Raw genomic sequence first — 18,193 nt, 5'->3', positions numbered from 1 at the left:
GAAGGGGCGGGTAAGGGGGTGGGTGGGTGGTTCTGGGGGCAAAGTTAAATTCCCTTTTACCTTTATCTTCTTCTCAGTGGAGCATATTGAAGAAGCACAGATCCACAATAGCACAGTCCATGTGTTGGTTTAGTCCTTTATTTATTATATCAATAAGAGATCTAACTACCATCATAGCAGACTAGTAGAAGTACTGGTTTATGGGAAACCACTGGAAATGAGTTAGACTCATATATATATTTATATATATATATATATATATATAAAAAAAAAAAAAAAAAAAGAAGAGAGAGAATGATTGAGGTCCAGCAAGGTTTTGGGTTGAGGGCATAAAGTTACTTGAACGGATGTTGGGTAATTTGGAGCAATAGAATGTCATACAGTGGTGGTCTGAAGCCGAGCATGAGAGATAAGGAGAAAATAATAACGGTGGGGATGGGTGGGGTGGGGGACAGCAGGAAGGTAAAAGACAAATCCTGTGGTAGAAATTGCAGCTGTGACATGTGCCGTATTTTAACACACAGAGAGAGGAATACCCTCACGCTCATCAATATGATGAGCAGCCAAGTCCAAACCCTTTGAATGGAAAAGTCTGTTTCTCTTTATTTATTTCCTCTTTTTCTTTTTTTTTCTTTTTTAAGTTTGTTTGCAGTCCTGGAAAACTAAAACAAAACCAAAAAAAAAAAAAAGCAAACGGAAATGATAAAAACAAAAACAAAAAAAATATTGAATTCCAGATTCACAATAAATGAAGGAAGGAAGGAAGGAGGGGTGGGGGGAAATGAACTACGAGTTTTAAGTGAGAGACGCTGGAGCTCTGCTACAGGGCTGGAGCTGAAGGACCCACAGCGCTGGGCTGAAAGAGTTGCGGTGGTTAAGGCTGTCCACCCAGATGCCTGCACAAAAAAAAAAAACCCTGTTGAGCAGTTTTTTTAGTCAGGCAGCTGGCCAGGGTGTTATGTGCTCTCAGCTGCCGGTGCCTCGGCCGAGGTTTCAGAAGTGCCTGAGGAAGAGAAAAGGTGTTACTGTTGATGAACACTTGAAATACTTCAGTGCCTTAAATGGACTTTTTTTTTTTTTTTTTGTAAAAAAGGAAGTATGTGTAATAGTCATGTGTGTCCTTTTCAGATCACAGTTTATCACCACAATACTGGATATAAAAAGCAGCCTTAAATAACATTAAATAAAACCACCAGCACATGGGGCAATTATCTAAATAACAATACCATGCATGTTTATTATCCTGCTATTTTACTTTACAGATTTCTGGTACACATCCAGTGCAGAGATTTAAACACACCACATGCACTGGTATGCAGGGAGATTGCCAGAAGCAAGTCCTCGTGGTTAAATGTGTAGGTGTAAAAAATACAATGGGGAATGCTGCTACAGTTAAACAAATCAACTCCGCTTCGCTTCAGACTGCATCACACCACACTGACCTTGATATTTTTCCCCCCATTAACAACATGTGCCATTGTGTTTTATGCTTATTATATACCACCGGAATTTCAATCCATTTCTTAATGAACAAGCAGTACAATTTACACCGATCAGGCATAACATTATGACCACCCGCCTAATATTGTGTTGGTCCCCTTTTTGCTGCCAAAACAGCCCTGACCCGTCGAGGCATGGACTCCACTAGATCCCTGAAGGTGTCCTGTGGTATCTAGCACTAAGATGTTAGCAGCAGATCCTTTAAGTCCTGGCCCCACCTCGCAACTTACAGGATTTAAAGGATACTTTTGATAGATACTGACCACTGCAGACCGGGAACACCCCACAAGAGCTGCAGTTTCGGAGATGCTCTGATCCAGTGGTCTAGCCATCACAATTTGGCCCTTGTCTCGCTCAAATCCTTACGCTTGTCCATTTTTCCTGCTTCTAACACATCAACTTTGAGGACAAAATGTTCCCTTGATGCCTGATATATCCCACCCACTAACAGGTGAGGAGATAATCAGTGTTACGCACTTCACCTGGCAGTGGTCATAATGTTATGCCTGATTGGTGTACATAGTTAGATTAAATGTTATGCAGCATCTTTGAGATAAGAGACGGGGAGATGCGTACCGCTGGCGGTGGTATTTCCTGTAGGGGCGATGTTGCTGCCGCTGTTGTTTTTAGCAAGCTCGACGTCATCGTCGCTGTCATCTTCGTTGGACTGCGTGATCTCGGTGTGGGGAGGCTCGGGTGTGCTCTCTGCCTCTTGCTCAGCGCGGCTCCGCAGGGCCAGGATGCGGTGGTGGAGTGCTGCTGCCAACTGCCCTGCATCCTTCGAGCTGGCCTGCAAGAGGAAAGTCACACTTATGAAGATACAGCATGTCAAAACACACTGCAGGAGAGCTTCTCAGCCCCGGGTATGGGGATTTCTTTTGCTTTTTAGCTTGTATCAAATACACCAGCATCAGGAAAACATGATGCTAAATGAAACTGCTGCACATTTCCTTCAAACAGAAGTGCAAAACATTAACAGAGATACAGGATGACTGAAATGTGAAGATACAAGCAGGCAGTTTGCTTGAAGCAACTTTGTGGTCATAAGCTCCGAATATTAAAAATCAAATTATTTCTTACGGGGCAAAAAAAATAAAAAATAAAGCAGCACAATTTGGACACAAAACTTGGCTCTAGGCTGGCTGACCTACTTGTCTACAGGCCAGCTGTAAAACTGAACACATGAGATTTCCCTCGAAACATTCCTTCAGTAGGGCAAATGCCTGGACTGTCAAATACGTTAGAACAGATCTTTCTTTCTTTCTTTTTTAACGCCATGCCAGCTTCTATGGCTATATTCATGGCGAGAGTCAGTTTTTGTTATTCAATATTAAAACTATATAAGATGTTTAAGATTGTTACATTCGAACAAAATATGTTTGATGGACAGAGGGGTTTTACAGGATGGACACTGTGGTGGATTTTCTCTTGATAGTAAAAACTGGTGTGTAGCTTTTGAGTGTCCTATTCTGCATCTTGTTTATACGACTTGATCCCAACGGTTATTAAAAGGAAATGTATGTTTTGTTCCAGTGTTTGGATTTATTTCTTGCAGCTTGTTATTTAACCATTGGTTCCATTCTGCCATTTATTTTTGATGTATACGTTTAAAATTGGTTTCAGATCTGTGAAAAGGTATAGATCATTTGCTTGGTATTTTAGTTAATGCTTCTAGAACAGATCCTCACTGAAATTGCAGTGTAGGGTTCAAGCTAATACTGCAACTACAGCAACTATTTTTAGTTTCTGTTCTCCATTTTAGGGAATGTTTGATCATTTCTAAAACAAAACTGCTTTTTTTTTTTCTAATAGGGAATTTAAGAAAACAGACAAAGAAGGATTTACTGCATTCCCCTGTATATAAACAGAGGGTGTCTATCTAGACTATCTTGGTAGCTCAAGTGGATAAGGCTCTGGGTCGTTGACTGGAAGATCAGGGGTTCAAGCCCCAGCACCGCCAAGTTGCCACTGTTGGGCCCTTAACCCTCTCTGTTCCGGGGGCGCTGTATCATGGCTGACCCTGTGCTCTGAGGATGGGATATGCGAAGAAAGAATTTCACTGTGCTGTAATGTATAGGTGACAAAGGCTATTTCTTCTTTCTTTTCTTTCTAGTGAAACTGAATTTCACTACTACACGTTACTAAAGTAGCCAAAAAGCCTAAACAATCATTACTCGTTTCTCTTGGAATAGCAAACATAGGTGCTCAGCGTACCGATATGAGGAAGACCTTCACTCCCTGGTCCTCTGTGTCCATGGCAGTAATACGGACGCTCTTCTCACTGGCCTTGTCCACCTGCATCTGAGCCCACAGCTTAGTGTTTAGAATCAGCCGCAGACTTCCCTGGGTGCGCATCACTGTTTAATGATAATTGGAGAAGGAAAACGGTAAGGACATATAGGATACGAAGCTACATTTCTTTGACTTAAAAATCATGCATCTGCTTTCAATTAAAGCGATAAAACACAGACACACTGACCTAGCCTGGATTGTAGTGTGCCATCATCAGTAGAGGCCATGTCGTTGAGTCTCAGCAGCCCTCGACCTCGCTCGATCCATGACTGAGCTGGCTTATCAAACACAAATAGCTTGCACTGCATCTGTGGATCAAAGACAAGAGAAAACTATAAATCCATTTATAGGGAAAAACCCCTCACAGCTGCTATTCACACAACCAGCCATCTGATTTTCCTTTTCTTTTTAAACAAAATCTATAACATGTGTTTAACAGGAATGTGAAAGATGACCTAAGCTGACTGAAAGAAACAGATCAGGTACACTTCTTCATACCCTGTACGTGTGTATGCGTCAAACCGAAAGTGAGCGTTTACCTGTAGCACGTTGCTCTCTGCTTCCTCCCCAGTGCGGACCTCCACTTTCTCCAAAATGCACTTCTTGGCCGTGGCTTTGGTGTACGCTGCCGCCGATTCCTCTAGAGATTCCGTCACACTGTGATCTGGATACACACAGTATTCAGATGTACCTTGAACGAGGAGTAGAGTGAGGGGATGCGCATCTTTTCCGATTAAAAGTATTTCACAGTCATATTAAACCCTGAGTATCAGTAGCTTAATCTGGGCCTGGATGATATAAATGATGTGCAGTAGCAGATGATTTCTTTCTAGCCCAGACTGTAGATTCCTGTAGTCAGTTACAGTTAGGTCAAATGAATAAACTTTGATGAAATGTCCGATTAAATGTGGAGTGAAATGGCACATCAACAGGCAGGACTAAGGTGGTGCTGCTAGATCAGCATAGACGTAAACTTTTGTGCTGTTTGAATGAAAACGGCCAAGTAATCGCAGGCGCAGCTTTTTGGATTATTCTGGATAATTAAGTGCTAGCATGTATAAGAGCTAAGAGCACTCACTCTTTTCTGGGGTGGTCTCCTGTGATGAGGGTTCTGATGCTGACGCTGTGTCTTTGCAGCCCTCTGCTGTTGATTCGCCGCCTTTTGGAGGACTCTGAAACACACACACGCAAGCCTCAGATTCACTCTCATCAAGTTCGAGTGTGCAAATACTTTGTTTTTCTAACATTTAGAAGACAGGACCACTAAGTAGTGCCAACATTTTTTTGCAGTAATGCATCAATCTTACCAGCACTCTTTCTGACATATTCTGGCCAAACACAAACTTGGCTCCTTTGTCTGTGTTGTTCGTGGCATTCAGAGAGCTGGAATACCAGACATGTTCGGAATTAGACAATTACTGAGAAAGTGCTATTTTAAATCAGAATGCGATAAAGAAAAAAAAGCATAAAGACAAACAGATGGACTGTAGTCACCTTGAAGTGCCCATGTACTGCAGGAAGTAATTAGTACTCCCAGACTGAGAGTCCTGTGTGGCGTCTTTAGATTCACTGACTGTGCTGTTCTCATCCAACTGCAAAGAGAATGACATTTTAACGTTTCATATGGAATCATTTGAGGCGGAGATTTGACCGGTGTCCACAGGTACTCACTGACCTTTGCCCTATCTTTGATATTCTGACCAAACACGAAACCCGGGTCAACCGCAGCATCCTTCTTTTGTGTGCTCTCTTCTGTCTTTCCCAAGTAATCCTCTCCTCCTTCCTGGTCTTTTTTATTCTGCAAAACACATGATGCAATGCAAAATAAACACAAGCGGCTAAAATAACGGAATCATTAGATGCTGTTTGAGGAGGTGGGAAAGGTTTATGGAAATTGTTTACCGACTCTGTTTTCTTAAGCAAATGATAACCTTGTATAGACGAGCAAAGCATGTGTGTGTTTACAACCCAGTGTGTTGAGATTACAATATTTAAAAAAAATAAAGACTCACCGGTGATTTCTCTGAGCTCTCTGTATTGTTCAGGAAAATCGACCGGCCTTCTGTAGCTGCCTCTGAAAACTTGCCCACTCCGTTTGTTCCACAGCTTGAGTCTATTATGGAAACAACAGTTAATACAGTTTATACATAATACTGCTACTACTAATACTACTTTAGCTGGGTAATAATTTACTTATATTGCTTCTCCAGTGAACATCATGGCTTGAAACAAAGACGCAAGTACAGATTTCATCCGCTAACTAAAAAGTGTTTTAAATAACCCCGTTATAGCAGGTTCATTTAATAACGAATTGTGTTTAACATGATCGGATGCTTTATATGGTCACTGAATGCCATTCCTTGAACTGCAACGTGTGTACAAAGCTAACAAATACTGTGGCTTGTTTTGAATACATCGCAATGTGTGCAACAAAAATACATGCGATACTGTGAACTGTCTCTCAGTGTGACTGCATGAACATAGAGGTGTCACTAAATGACCCCCCCCCCCCATAGGCCTTTACAATGAATCTAATAAAACAGACAGCACTAGCAAGTTGAATATGTTGTATGTAAGTAAAGGACACAGAGAGGGACAGCAGGCTGGTGTTAGTGTACTCACTGCTCTTGCTGGGCTCAGAGAGGGTCTTGGTGGGTGGAGCCTGCAAAACCGCAGGTCTGAGGACGCTGCGCTGCTGCTCCTTGGGTTTCTGACTGGGTACACCTGAAAAACAGCCTACTAATGGATTGGAACGGAAACCGAACATCCTACAGCCAGCCAATGCTGGAAAGCTACAACAGAAACTATAGCCCAATGCCTAATGAATTAATATTCGATGATTTGACCAGTTCAGTTACTGTAAAAGCAACCACAGCTCACTATATGCATACATTACAACTTGTCAATAGTACTGTAGGTACTGGGAGACAAACAGTTTATGCATAAAGTAGCACATACTCAAGCTTATTTATGTTATTCTACTAACACACACAATCACTGGCACCCTGGGGAAGACTTTTCATACATATAACAAAGCAACTTTGGTCAGATCAAATACAAATACAGCATTTTGGCAACAAAAAAATGTATTCTGGATCTCTGTGCTGTTATGTTGGCAAATGCAGGTAACAAAAGTACTAAATGTAGGCCCTCCCTCATATTTTCAGCCAGGTCAAGCTATTAAATCAGACATTTTTCTACTTCCAAAACTACGAAGAAACACAAACAAAATCCAAATGAACAATGTCATAATAAATAAAATGAAAATAAAAGTGTCCGTGATTTTGTACATGAAAGCAACCACACGATTGCTCATACTTTAAAAACCTATACATGCATATTTAATGGGAGGATTTGTATTTTATTAAATGTGTACTGGTGTCATTTATTAGTCCAGTGACTGATATTCTGTTATAAAAAAAATCCCCTCACCATTACAGTGAAATGAATAGGTAACAGGAATATGAGCATTAGCTGTCTGATGTAAAATATATAGCTCATGGATGATATTTCCCATATGCCTTCACTGGATAATTTTCATGTATCCAAGTAGTGAAAACATTAATCTGAAACTGTATTATCGATGACCACCATCACTGAAATACTCCCACAGATCACATGAAACCTTTAATCCTTGCACAGGACACCACTTCCTGTTGACGGACTTAACATTAAAGATTTTGCAGCTAGTTCTCACTGCATGGAATGAGTAAGTCCTACCTGCACTTGGCGCTTGACCGTGAATCAGAGTCGGAGGTTTCAAGCGAAATCCAACGGGCTTTTCCTCTACAAGGGTCAGAGCAGCAAAGAAACCGAAAAATAGAGAATTACATCAATTTGCTTTTCCCCTGTTTGTCCAATTCCCTTACAAAAAAAAAGCCTCTGGGCCCAGAAACTTACATGAGCACATTCTTGCGCTCTCAGAAATGGTAACTGGGCAGATTTCTGATTTCAGCTCAGAGAAAAAAATAGAAATAGAAAACATCTCTTATTCTCCTTCCTACTTCCCCACATCACAAATAAACAATTTTTCTGGGTGGTGTCAGAAAACAAAAACAATGTCATGACTAAGGTCATAAACATGGCTCATGCCCTGACAAGTGTTTGACATGATTTCAAAACAACAAAACGTCTTTATTTTTCTTTTCCCTCTGCTGCAAATCACTAGCTTAGTAGGGGAAAATATTACAAGGATGTCGACAGCACGACTGAGAAAACGTTCATTAAAAATATGGATAGGGAAGATGCCATGCTTAAATACAGCACAGGACATCAGAACCGATTTTTATTTTTTATTATTTGGATTGTCGTAAACTTCAAATTGTCTTTTTACCAACATGCTACATCGATTACAAAAGACAGCCTGAACTACCTTTAGGTAAAAATGAATAGCTGAACAGACTAGACAGGTAACTTAACCCTGGCACTGTGCTAGCATTGTTTAGATTAGCCTAAAATGTGATTAAGACGAGACTATAATACCGGCTGATGTACGCAATGACGCATTGGACGTTTTGGGGTAGAGCTCAGTTAAATACAAGTGGATTTTATATCTCACTGTCTTTTTAGTATATAGGTTATGGTTTTCATTTAAGTGTGCCATGTGCAGGTCATAAGTGCTGAATTACAGCAATGATTATACTTATATTCAGGAGCACTGATTCCTCTCCATTACAAAGCAGACAGGAGTCTTTGTCTGTTTTAAAACGGTCATTTCATAATAAGTGGACAAACTATATTTTAGCACTGTGCAACTGACACCTTGGTTATAATAACAAAGTCATTTAAAAATCATTCACATCAGTTCATGTAGAACTCGAATACGATTAAAATAGAGCAAAACAGTCTACTGAATTGCATTAGCCAGCGTTAGTAACATGGTTCACATGCTCTCTTACCTGGCTCTGAGTCCGAGTTGCCTGTTGGAGACTGACAGAAACTTGACGGCATAAACACATTATTCTTGGAAACTGCAGTGAGAAACACACACACACACACACACACACACACACACACACACAGAGGAAGAGACCGTGTGACTAGGACGGAACGATGAGCCAACATTTGACACAGATGTCTGATTAACAGTTGGCACCAAGCTGAAGACACATCAGAATAACACACAGCCAAGTGCCAAGTAGTTTGCAACACTGTAGAGAAGAGAACTGAGAAAAGAATTGAGGTTTTTCCCTCACTGACAGAACCATATTTGCATTAGCACGACATTTACATAAAAACATATCAAGGAAGTTAGACAGGAGCAAAACATCAAATTCTATCTGAATGAGTTACCTGAATGTGCAGGTGGGAACTGTGTTAAGGACGAGGTTCTCTCTCTCTTCACTGGAGGACAATATTCTCCCTCCTCCCTGTCTGAATCTGAAGGCAAGACAAATCCACTATAATCCCAAATGCTTATAGCATTACATTCGCGTTCTTGGCACTACGTTAAGACGAACGCATGGCTTAAACAAGATTTGTTTGTAATATCTAACCTCAAGCACTTGATCGAAGGTTCACAAAAAAGCATTTGTACTGACACCGGCATTTTACTGGCACCCACACTACTGGCATGAGAGGATGCTGTTTACTAATTCATTAATCTTTAACAACCATTTTGGACCTGGAGGTGGGACACCAGGTCTCTCACACATTCACACACTCATTCACACATAGGAGCAATTTAGAATCGAGCAGCATGTTTTAGGAGGAAAGCAGGAAACCAAGAGGAAACCTACACAGACGTGTGAAACCCCACACAGGCCGAACCTGAGCTCAGGATTAAACCCTGGAGGTATATAAAGACTGCACCACCACAGATAACTCACAATTTATCAAAATTACAATTAACCGCTTAAAATTCTGCAATGTGATATCAAGGTGAATCTAGTAGACTGCAGAACCATCCAATGTTCTGCTCTCCTGTCCATTCAGCACTGTCATCAATGATCAACCTATATGGCTTGAGATGGAAAATTAAGCAGAACGTACCTTCCCCATCCTCTGCACTGGACCCATCAGCAGATCGCTGCAAGGGAGACAAAAGCCATTGAGAGAGACATTCACAGCGTCTCATTTTAGATATTCTGCGTCCATGATATAAATCATATCATAATCATGTCATAAATGAAAGAAAAACACAAAAGGTTAGTGAACATATCGAAATATATGTAATGAAACATATCCAAATCTCTGGCCAAAAGAAATCTGCATAAAGCTCAATAAATCACAGTAGAAGGCCAAACAGTTCATGCCTACAAGCAAACTGACTAAGTGCTGCCTTTGTGCCGAGTCCCATACAGTCAACTGAGTTTGGACGTGTACAGTGTGGTGATGGTGCCCCTGCCAGGTCGGGCCATTATGTCACCATAGATACGGTTCCACTGGCTGATGAGGCCACAGCACAAACACCACCATCATCCAAGTCAAAGAACCACCTTCTACCCAAAAAGTCTGGTTGGCTCTCATAAGCGGCTCTGACAAAGTATAAAAAGCTCGATAGTGGAGATAAAAAGTGGTTTGCACTGAAAGGATATTATAATGTAATTAAACTGTTGTGACAAATAAAAAACGACATAATCTCAGCAGCTAGCTAGCTCAACTCTGGAACTTCGAACATGTCCTAAGGGGATCAGTAATAAGGATGACGCCTGAGGGCTGCCAGTGGATAAGCTGGGAAGGACTGGTTGTTTTTGTTATCGCATGGACAGTTTCTGTTTGGTGGAAGCAGTTCATATGCTCAAATGTTCTTGGATTGAATCTGTCCTCACCACTTGATGGTGATGGTGTTATTACTAACGTAGGCAGCAATTAAAGTCACAGCTTTTGTAATTTGAAAGGATATAAATAATTAATATTCCTTACACACTGACAGCATCTGAGCAACAAGCCATAATCATTAAAACTCTAGAGACGTTACAGTCTTTCATAACCTCTTTAACCCAACTAAATTAACAATATCCTGAGTTCTGAACTAATGACACCTGTTGAGTCACGTCCATCAGAAATGCTAAACCAAGGTTATATTCGACAAAAACCAGAACCCAATTTATTTTTCAAATAGAATTAGTTTTCCGTTGGTTGTTGCCGACCTCATTTGTTATGCAAGTCATTATGAAAAGATGATTTACGTAAGGCGTCCACAAAAATCTGTGGCAAGAGCAACCACAGAGAGCATCCCTGACTTACGAAGTAAACCCATCCTGCTCTCCATATGTCCAGATTATCAGAGAATTTATGGACAGAGATCTAGAAAAATATTCACAGAATTAAAATCGGGCCTACCTTCTGTGCCTTGTCCTTTTGAAACACGAACACCGGAGGAGCTATGGCAGGCTTCTCTCCTAAAAAAGAAAGAAAGAAAAAGGAGAAATAATCAGAACAAACATATCAATAGACACGCACTAGTTAACTATTCATAGTCAAGTATACATCCTGTTCACACCTACAAGAAGAACGTCAATCAATGTCAAAATCTTTTAGGGTGGTTGAAAGGTTAACAGTGTCCATCTCGTCCTGCTTGCTTGGAACCTTTTTCTACGTGCACTGGACCATTCTCATAAGCCATCAATAAATCAGGAAAGGTTACAGATTCTGACCAAACAAATTGCTTCTCCTGTCTTACAAGGTTATCGGTAGATGACAGCAGGGATTAAACAGAGCCAGCACCTGTTCCACTAGGTGATGGACTAATGCTCACAGGTCAAGCAGAGTGGACACAACATGACATCACTGAATTGCTGACCTTCCACACTACACGACTATAATCACGTGCTGCCATTTGGCATACGAACGTGCCTAGTATACAGTATCTCACACACACCTGGAGAAAGATCCCCTCAGAGAGCACAACTCATCCCTAAATCCATTCTCTTATAACACATCTTCATGTGACTTTGCCACCATTTTGTAAAACAAAGGAAATTAATAGAAAACACTGGAGGGGGAAAAGATTATGGGAGAATGCAGGACTGTCTGCTCTGCAAAAGAGAACTAAATGTACAGTACAAAAGAAACTGCCATGCAGGAATAGTGTCATGTGTTTGTTTTTGCTGTTTGTTCCTTAACAACTACTAATCTTTTTTTTTTTTACAGAAACATTATTACTGTGCTTACATTTCACCCTTGAACATGAACAGAATGGTGATGAACTGGATTTAGCAATCTGCTGCACATGACTGCAAATGAATTCATTTGCTGTACTTGCAACTCGGGGGAAAAAAAATTTAAAAAAATCAAGCGATATCTATTTTTTTTTTTCCAAGAAAAGGAAACACACATACCTAACAGGGGTGTGTAATTATGCAAAAAAAAAAAAATGTGATGATGTGCATGGTGATACCAGCATTCTATTAATTATCGTTCATTAATGCCCTGGAACACAGATGACTAATCCCTGATTTTCCCATACTGAACCCCATACTTAACATGCAGTAAAGCAAACACCTCCAGTTGACCTCCAAAATAAACTTTTAATAAAGCAGTTGGAATGACCGACTGGGCGTAATAAATCTCTGGCAGGGTTAGCAGGGATTAGAATACACATTGCAATTTGTAAATAAACAAAGTCACATGATCAGCCTGACCCTATCTGATATTTTCGACAGCAGTAATACATCTCGTGCTGTAAACTGCTGTAAATGAAAGCTGATACTAAATGAGCTCAAAACACGGGTGTAAATGAAGACAGATTTTTTTTTTAAAAAATCCTAGCAATACATATGTTTGTGTATGACTTTTAGACGAACAGAATACAGAACTTTACGTTCAGCCTAGCAAGAGATTAGTCTCCTGTGACCACTGAGGTCACTTGTGGACAAGCACTACGCTTCGAATAGCTATACACCGATCAGGCATAACATTATGACCACCTGCCTCATATTGTGTTTGTCCCCCTTTTTTTTTTTTTGCAGCTATGGACACCACTAGATCCCTGAAGGTGTGCCGTGGTATCTGGCACCAAGATGTTAGCAGCAGATCCTTTAAGTCCTGGAAGTGGTGAGGAGGATTTACAGGCCTTAAAAGATACTTTTGATAGACGCTGACCACTGCAGACCGGGAACACCCCACAAGAGCTGCAGTTTTGGAGATGCTCTGATCCAGTCGTCTATACGCCATCACAATTTGGCCCTTGTCAAACTCGCTCAAATCCTTACGCTTGCCTATTTTTCCTGCATCTAACACATCAACTTTGAGGACACTTGCTGCCTAATATATCCCACCCACTAACAGGTGCCATGATGAGGAGATAATCAGTATCATCACTTCACCTCTCACTGCTCATAATGTTATACCTGATCGGTGAACATGTACACTGTAAATCTAACTAATAAAACACAAATAGTCCACCAAGCAGCATGAGAAATACTCGTCAATGGCAGTTTAGCAAAGCAAGCCATTTGTACTAGCTACATACACTGCTATCTCTGCAAATTTTTATTCGCAATGACTCCGTAATACAGGTTAAGATGAAACAACATTCATTGTCTGTATTATTATGTATCAGGAAAATGAATCAGAATTAAAGGCAGCACAAATGTCATGAGTGAGATAAAAATTCTGACCACACACACACCATGTCTAATGAATAAAAAGAAAATTTCATTTCGAATGTTGTCCTGTCTCGAACACAGAAAACTCACGGCCGTCTGCTGCTTCGTCACTTGATAATATGAAAGTAGGCCAACACATCACCAGTACATTTTTCATTTGGTCAGTGAAACTGTTAACACCAGCCTGTCACAGTTTTAGAAAATAATATATTGGTACTTGAAGCTATTCATGATTCCTCCATCATGAAAAGAACCAGAGTTAAACAGACACAGCCCCATAGCGTAATGCTGCCACCACCATGCTTCACCATGACTATGAATTGAATCGATTCAGCAATTTTGGCAGAACGTCCTGTTTGTGGTCATGTCACGGTAGGTTTCCATTTTCTCCCCTTGTTGATGACGGCCTTCACACTGACTGACCGAGCTTACGAAGCATGCGTGGGGTCTCACTGCTGAAAGGTGTCAGTCATGGCTACAGCAGACTGACCAAAAACAGTAAGCCAAGAAAATCCTAGAGAAATTGCTGGTGGTTAACCTCAATCACTTCACTGTTGAATTCTGAGTGCTTCAATCTGTGCAGAATCACCTGCCTCACTATAAAACACTGTACACACTCACACCACCAGGTTATTATTCTTTCCTAAAATGTTTCAGTTTGTTTTCCACTTGACTTTTGTTGGTTGTTCTATTACATTAATGGTGGAAAGAAATCTGGTGTGATATATCCTGGTGTAATTAAAAAAAAAAAAAAAAAAACACTTAAACCTTCAATTCTTTAGACTATTAACAGTGCACTTGCTTGGGTGCAGAAGCTATGATGCTTTCAGTGGTCTCGCAATGTCATGCCTGAAAACCACAAACCTCACATCTTTGCAGAAACATGAACCTTTCTGAACTGATAGAGAGGCAAGTAGAGACACTTTACAAGTGAGAATATGCAGCACGTTTACATCAAGTTATTCTTGAAAACAAATGCAAATCTTTCTAATACATCATGCCTCGATTCGGATATTTCTTCTTTCTGCGTTGTTCTTTTTTTAATCTTAGTTAAACCTCGAACCATCTGGCACTCAAACAATGTCATCTGAAAGCGGCTAGACGGGTTTACACAATGATGCAGCTTGACAGCTCGTCTATCAAATAACCTGTATTCCTACTTTGTTGTTATATCGCGGCGTTGTGCGCAAGAACGTTCTCACAACTATTACTCCGAATGTCCGATTCAGAATGAAAGTGATTAGGCATGAATAGTGAATAGGCACGAAAAACTCGTGCAAAACACTTTTCATTAGTCGACCGAACCAAACAAACCTTCACCCGAATCATAGAGCATAGCAATAATTATACAAATGGTCAGTTTTAGATATTACAGCCAGCATTCATTCTTCGTTACGTCAGTCCAAATATCCAGAACATGCTACATTTCTGCAGTGCTACAGCTCTGGCCTTGGGCTTTGTGGATCAGTTTAACAGCTCATCTACAATAACACACAGTATCTTTGGTTCACTTCTTTCCAAGTCACTATCACTGCAACTGAGCCAAGCTATTACACGGCTTGAACCAGACCAAGACCACCTCGCTCGGCGGGTCTCGGATTGGTGCTCTGGCCCAAGTGTGAATAGTGTGCTCACACCTGAACAAATAAAATGCAGAAAGATGGAAAACACACCAGGGTTAAATTCAAGTGGACTAACCACTGCACAAGCATGTAAGGAAAAGAATGCTGCCTGCATTTTGATAGATAGATAGATAGATAGATAGATAGATAGATAGATAGATAGATAGATAGATAGATAGATAGATAGATAGATAGATAGATAGATAGATAGACTGCTCATACATGTGTTTAGTCAAACCCATTGGATCTGCATGAAACTGGGTCAAATGTTGTAGGCAGCGATACATGGAACTGTTCAACAAAAAATAAATAAATAAACAGAGTTTGATGCACTAAATGTTTTCAGCTACAACTGGGTGATAAAAATATATCACATTTGTACGGCATGTGTTAAGTATAATGATAAAAATGTATTTCAAAAATTAAGTGATGGCTACTTTCACCAAGTTCCATTTAGTCTAAATTTTTTAAATAAGATTAAAAAAAAAGTTATATATATATATATATAAATAAAGACATGACAGTATTGATGAGCTCAAAAATAAAAGACAATTTAACAAAAACTTTTATAGTCATATTGACCTATTTTCAGTTATACACCAATCAGGCATAACATTATGAGCACCGAGGGGTGAATTAAATAAGACTGATGATCTCCTCGTCATGGCACCTGTTAGTGGGTGGGATATATTAGGCAGCAAGTGAACATTTTGTCCTCAAAGTTGATGTGTTAGAAGCAGGAAAAATGGACAAGCGTAAGGATTTGAGCGAGTTTGACGAACCAAATTGTGATGGCTAGACGACTGGATCAGAGCATCTCCAAAACTGCAGCTCTTGTGGGGTGTTCCCGGTCTGCAGTGGTCAGTATCTATCAAAAGTGGTCCAAGGCAGGAACAGTGGTGAACCGGGGACAGTGTCATGGGCGGTCAAGGCTCACTGATGCATGTGGGGAGCGAAAGCTGGCCTGTGTGATCCGATCCAACAGACGAGCTACTGTTGCTCAAATTGCTGAAGAAGTTAATGCTGGTTCTGATAGAAAGGTGTCACATAGCAGTGCATGATGGGTCAGGGCTGTTTTGGCAGCAAAAGGGGGACCAACACAACATTAGGCAGGTGGTCATAAAGTTATGCCTGGTTGGTTTATATGCCCCTTCTGCCAACATTTTTTGAATTTTTTTTTTGCTATATGTTAACTCACAGCTCTATTTTGCTCGTGTCTGAGTCTAGATTAAAAGAAATCAAAGTGTTCTCCTTGATCAAATTTCACAGATGCTTTGTTTTCAGTAGGTTCTGTCGGTCATCATATGGATACACACTTCTCTAAAAGTCACACTGGTTTGTAAATAGTTTACAGATGCACTTAGTCTTTGTGTACACTGTAAGCACTGGTATACACTGATTTCCCATCAAGCCAACATCCCGCCCCCATAAAAGACACACACACACACCCCTCTCTCTTCCCATCACCACAAATAGAGGTAGTCGATATGATTGCAGTGATACTTTTTAAGATTAGCTAATGCAAAATAAAGGGGGAAAAAAAAGATGACGACCTCATCACACAGTAATGAATCCAGAGCTGGACTGGATGATCATGTGCAGAAGGAGTTTTCATTACACTCTGTGTTACACGGCCCGATTTAGCAGCATTCATGTTCATTACCCAAGTAACCGGACTGGACGTTCATTACAGAGGAACTGGCCTCTGCACATGCCATCATAATCTCCACAGATCGGATGCTGTGTTTTAGGGGCTTAAAGTGATGCATAAACGCTCACACACAAAATAATCATAATAATAACTGTACTGACTCAAAATGTACATTTTCCTAACCACCCCAACCCACATGAACGACAAATGACGACATCTACATGAATTAGTCGCACTTTGTATTTCTTAGTATTAGCGCGACAGCAGCACACACACACCCTCCAAAACGTGTGTAACTGTGTCTCATACACATTGCTGAAAATCACTGGCTAAAACACCCTCCAAAAGCACAGGAAAGCCCCATTTCTCATAGTTACACGATTAGCGCTGTAGATCTGAGTCACTAGTAACTAAGATCGCAAACCTCTCCGTGATCTAAGATCTAACCTTCATGCAAAAGTCTTTACACCTTACGAAAATAAAAAAAAAAAAAGTGTGCGCACAATGATCAACAATGCATGGCACAGTGTTTATTGATATATCAAGCCACACTGAGACATTAGAACTAGACCGAAGAGTGGAGGCTTGGAGATAGTAAGGAGTTAGATATCGGTGTATGGGCTGGAACCAGTATGCAAATTAATTAATCCAGCTAACGTTAGCTAAGAGCTAAAGCAAGCAAGTTCAGATTTCCAAAGTAATCCGAACTGATCTGAACCACATTAATACTGATATTAATAACACCGAATGATCTTGTTGGCTGCGTGTTAAAGCGCGTGCACTAACACAGCCCTGACATCACCGATTCATCGCTAAACATGAAATATATCCCATAAAAACCGCACACAAAATATCCAGGCGCTTTAAGGACATGTGACTTGTAAGTGTGACCTGGAAGGGTGTCTCTGCTCCAAACGCCGCTAGATCAAGTCCCCGAGGCTGAAACTAGTGAAAGAGAGCGAACCCGCCTAAAATCAAAGGAAACAGAAAGGCCCGGAACATTAGCTAGCTCTGGAGGAGGCTGTTTAACCAGGGCTAGCACCTCTGCTAGCTCACTTAGCCAGGCTAAAGCTAACCAGGTTACCGCTAACCATGCTAGCTAAAACATTCCCACCGGCTGGCTGATAAAAACAAAAATCAAGCCGAATCGTACAAACGGAGTCCAAACACTCTTATAACACACTCACACATGCTTCTGCACTTCTTTAAAGGCATTTATGTGTTTGTTTTGTGGCTCCATTGCTTCGCCCCATTTGCCTACCTTCGTTTGCCAAGTCCGCCATTTTACTTCTCCACGCACACCCACAATGCACCGCGCCAATACGGGCGTTATTTCTAGAGAAACAAAAGCTGGACCAGAAATCGAGATTAATAGACTCCATTGTGTTTTTAATATATATATATATATTATTATTATTTACGTTATAATACATTTTTATTAATCCATTCGATGCATAGATTCCCCCCCTCGCATTCTATATTATTCTGTCATATACGAATCTATTCATAACTAATTTGCCTCTTTCTCGATTCTCCGTCAGTTTAATAAAGACTTATTTAGGTTAGCACCTATGTTG

At 40.6% G+C, this 18,193-nt stretch overlaps 1 protein-coding gene across 3 annotated transcripts; it reads right to left on the bottom strand.

Moving 5' to 3' along the window:
• Positions 1 to 616: 616 nt before the first annotated feature.
• Positions 617 to 17,922, bottom strand: ranbp3b (RAN binding protein 3b). Of its 3 annotated transcripts, none has more exons than XM_058418442.1 (17): positions 17,878 to 17,922; positions 11,077 to 11,135; positions 9,784 to 9,820; positions 9,085 to 9,171; positions 8,691 to 8,762; positions 7,513 to 7,578; positions 6,415 to 6,528; positions 5,805 to 5,905; positions 5,468 to 5,590; positions 5,287 to 5,384; positions 5,100 to 5,175; positions 4,871 to 4,964; positions 4,332 to 4,483; positions 3,980 to 4,100; positions 3,715 to 3,857; positions 2,077 to 2,290; positions 617 to 1,003 (listed from the first exon to the last, which is right to left on the bottom strand). In XM_058418442.1, the coding sequence occupies exons 1-17, from the start codon at positions 17,897 to 17,899 to the stop codon at positions 957 to 959; spliced, it is 1,626 nt and encodes a 541-aa protein (XP_058274425.1). In that variant the 5' UTR covers positions 17,900 to 17,922; the 3' UTR covers positions 617 to 956. The 3 variants fall into 3 exon arrangements, with proteins under 3 accessions (XP_058274425.1, XP_058274428.1, XP_058274427.1); XM_058418445.1 differs by having other exon boundaries at positions 4,332 to 4,456; XM_058418444.1 differs by having other exon boundaries at positions 6,415 to 6,516.
• Positions 17,923 to 18,193: the final 271 nt, after the last annotated feature.

Source organism: Hemibagrus wyckioides, linkage group LG20 (assembly GCF_019097595.1).
Source record: "Hemibagrus wyckioides isolate EC202008001 linkage group LG20, SWU_Hwy_1.0, whole genome shotgun sequence".
In the NCBI taxonomy this organism is placed as follows: Eukaryota; Metazoa; Chordata; class Actinopteri; order Siluriformes; family Bagridae; genus Hemibagrus; species Hemibagrus wyckioides.
This window is presented reverse-complemented; position numbering and strand designations above follow the sequence as displayed.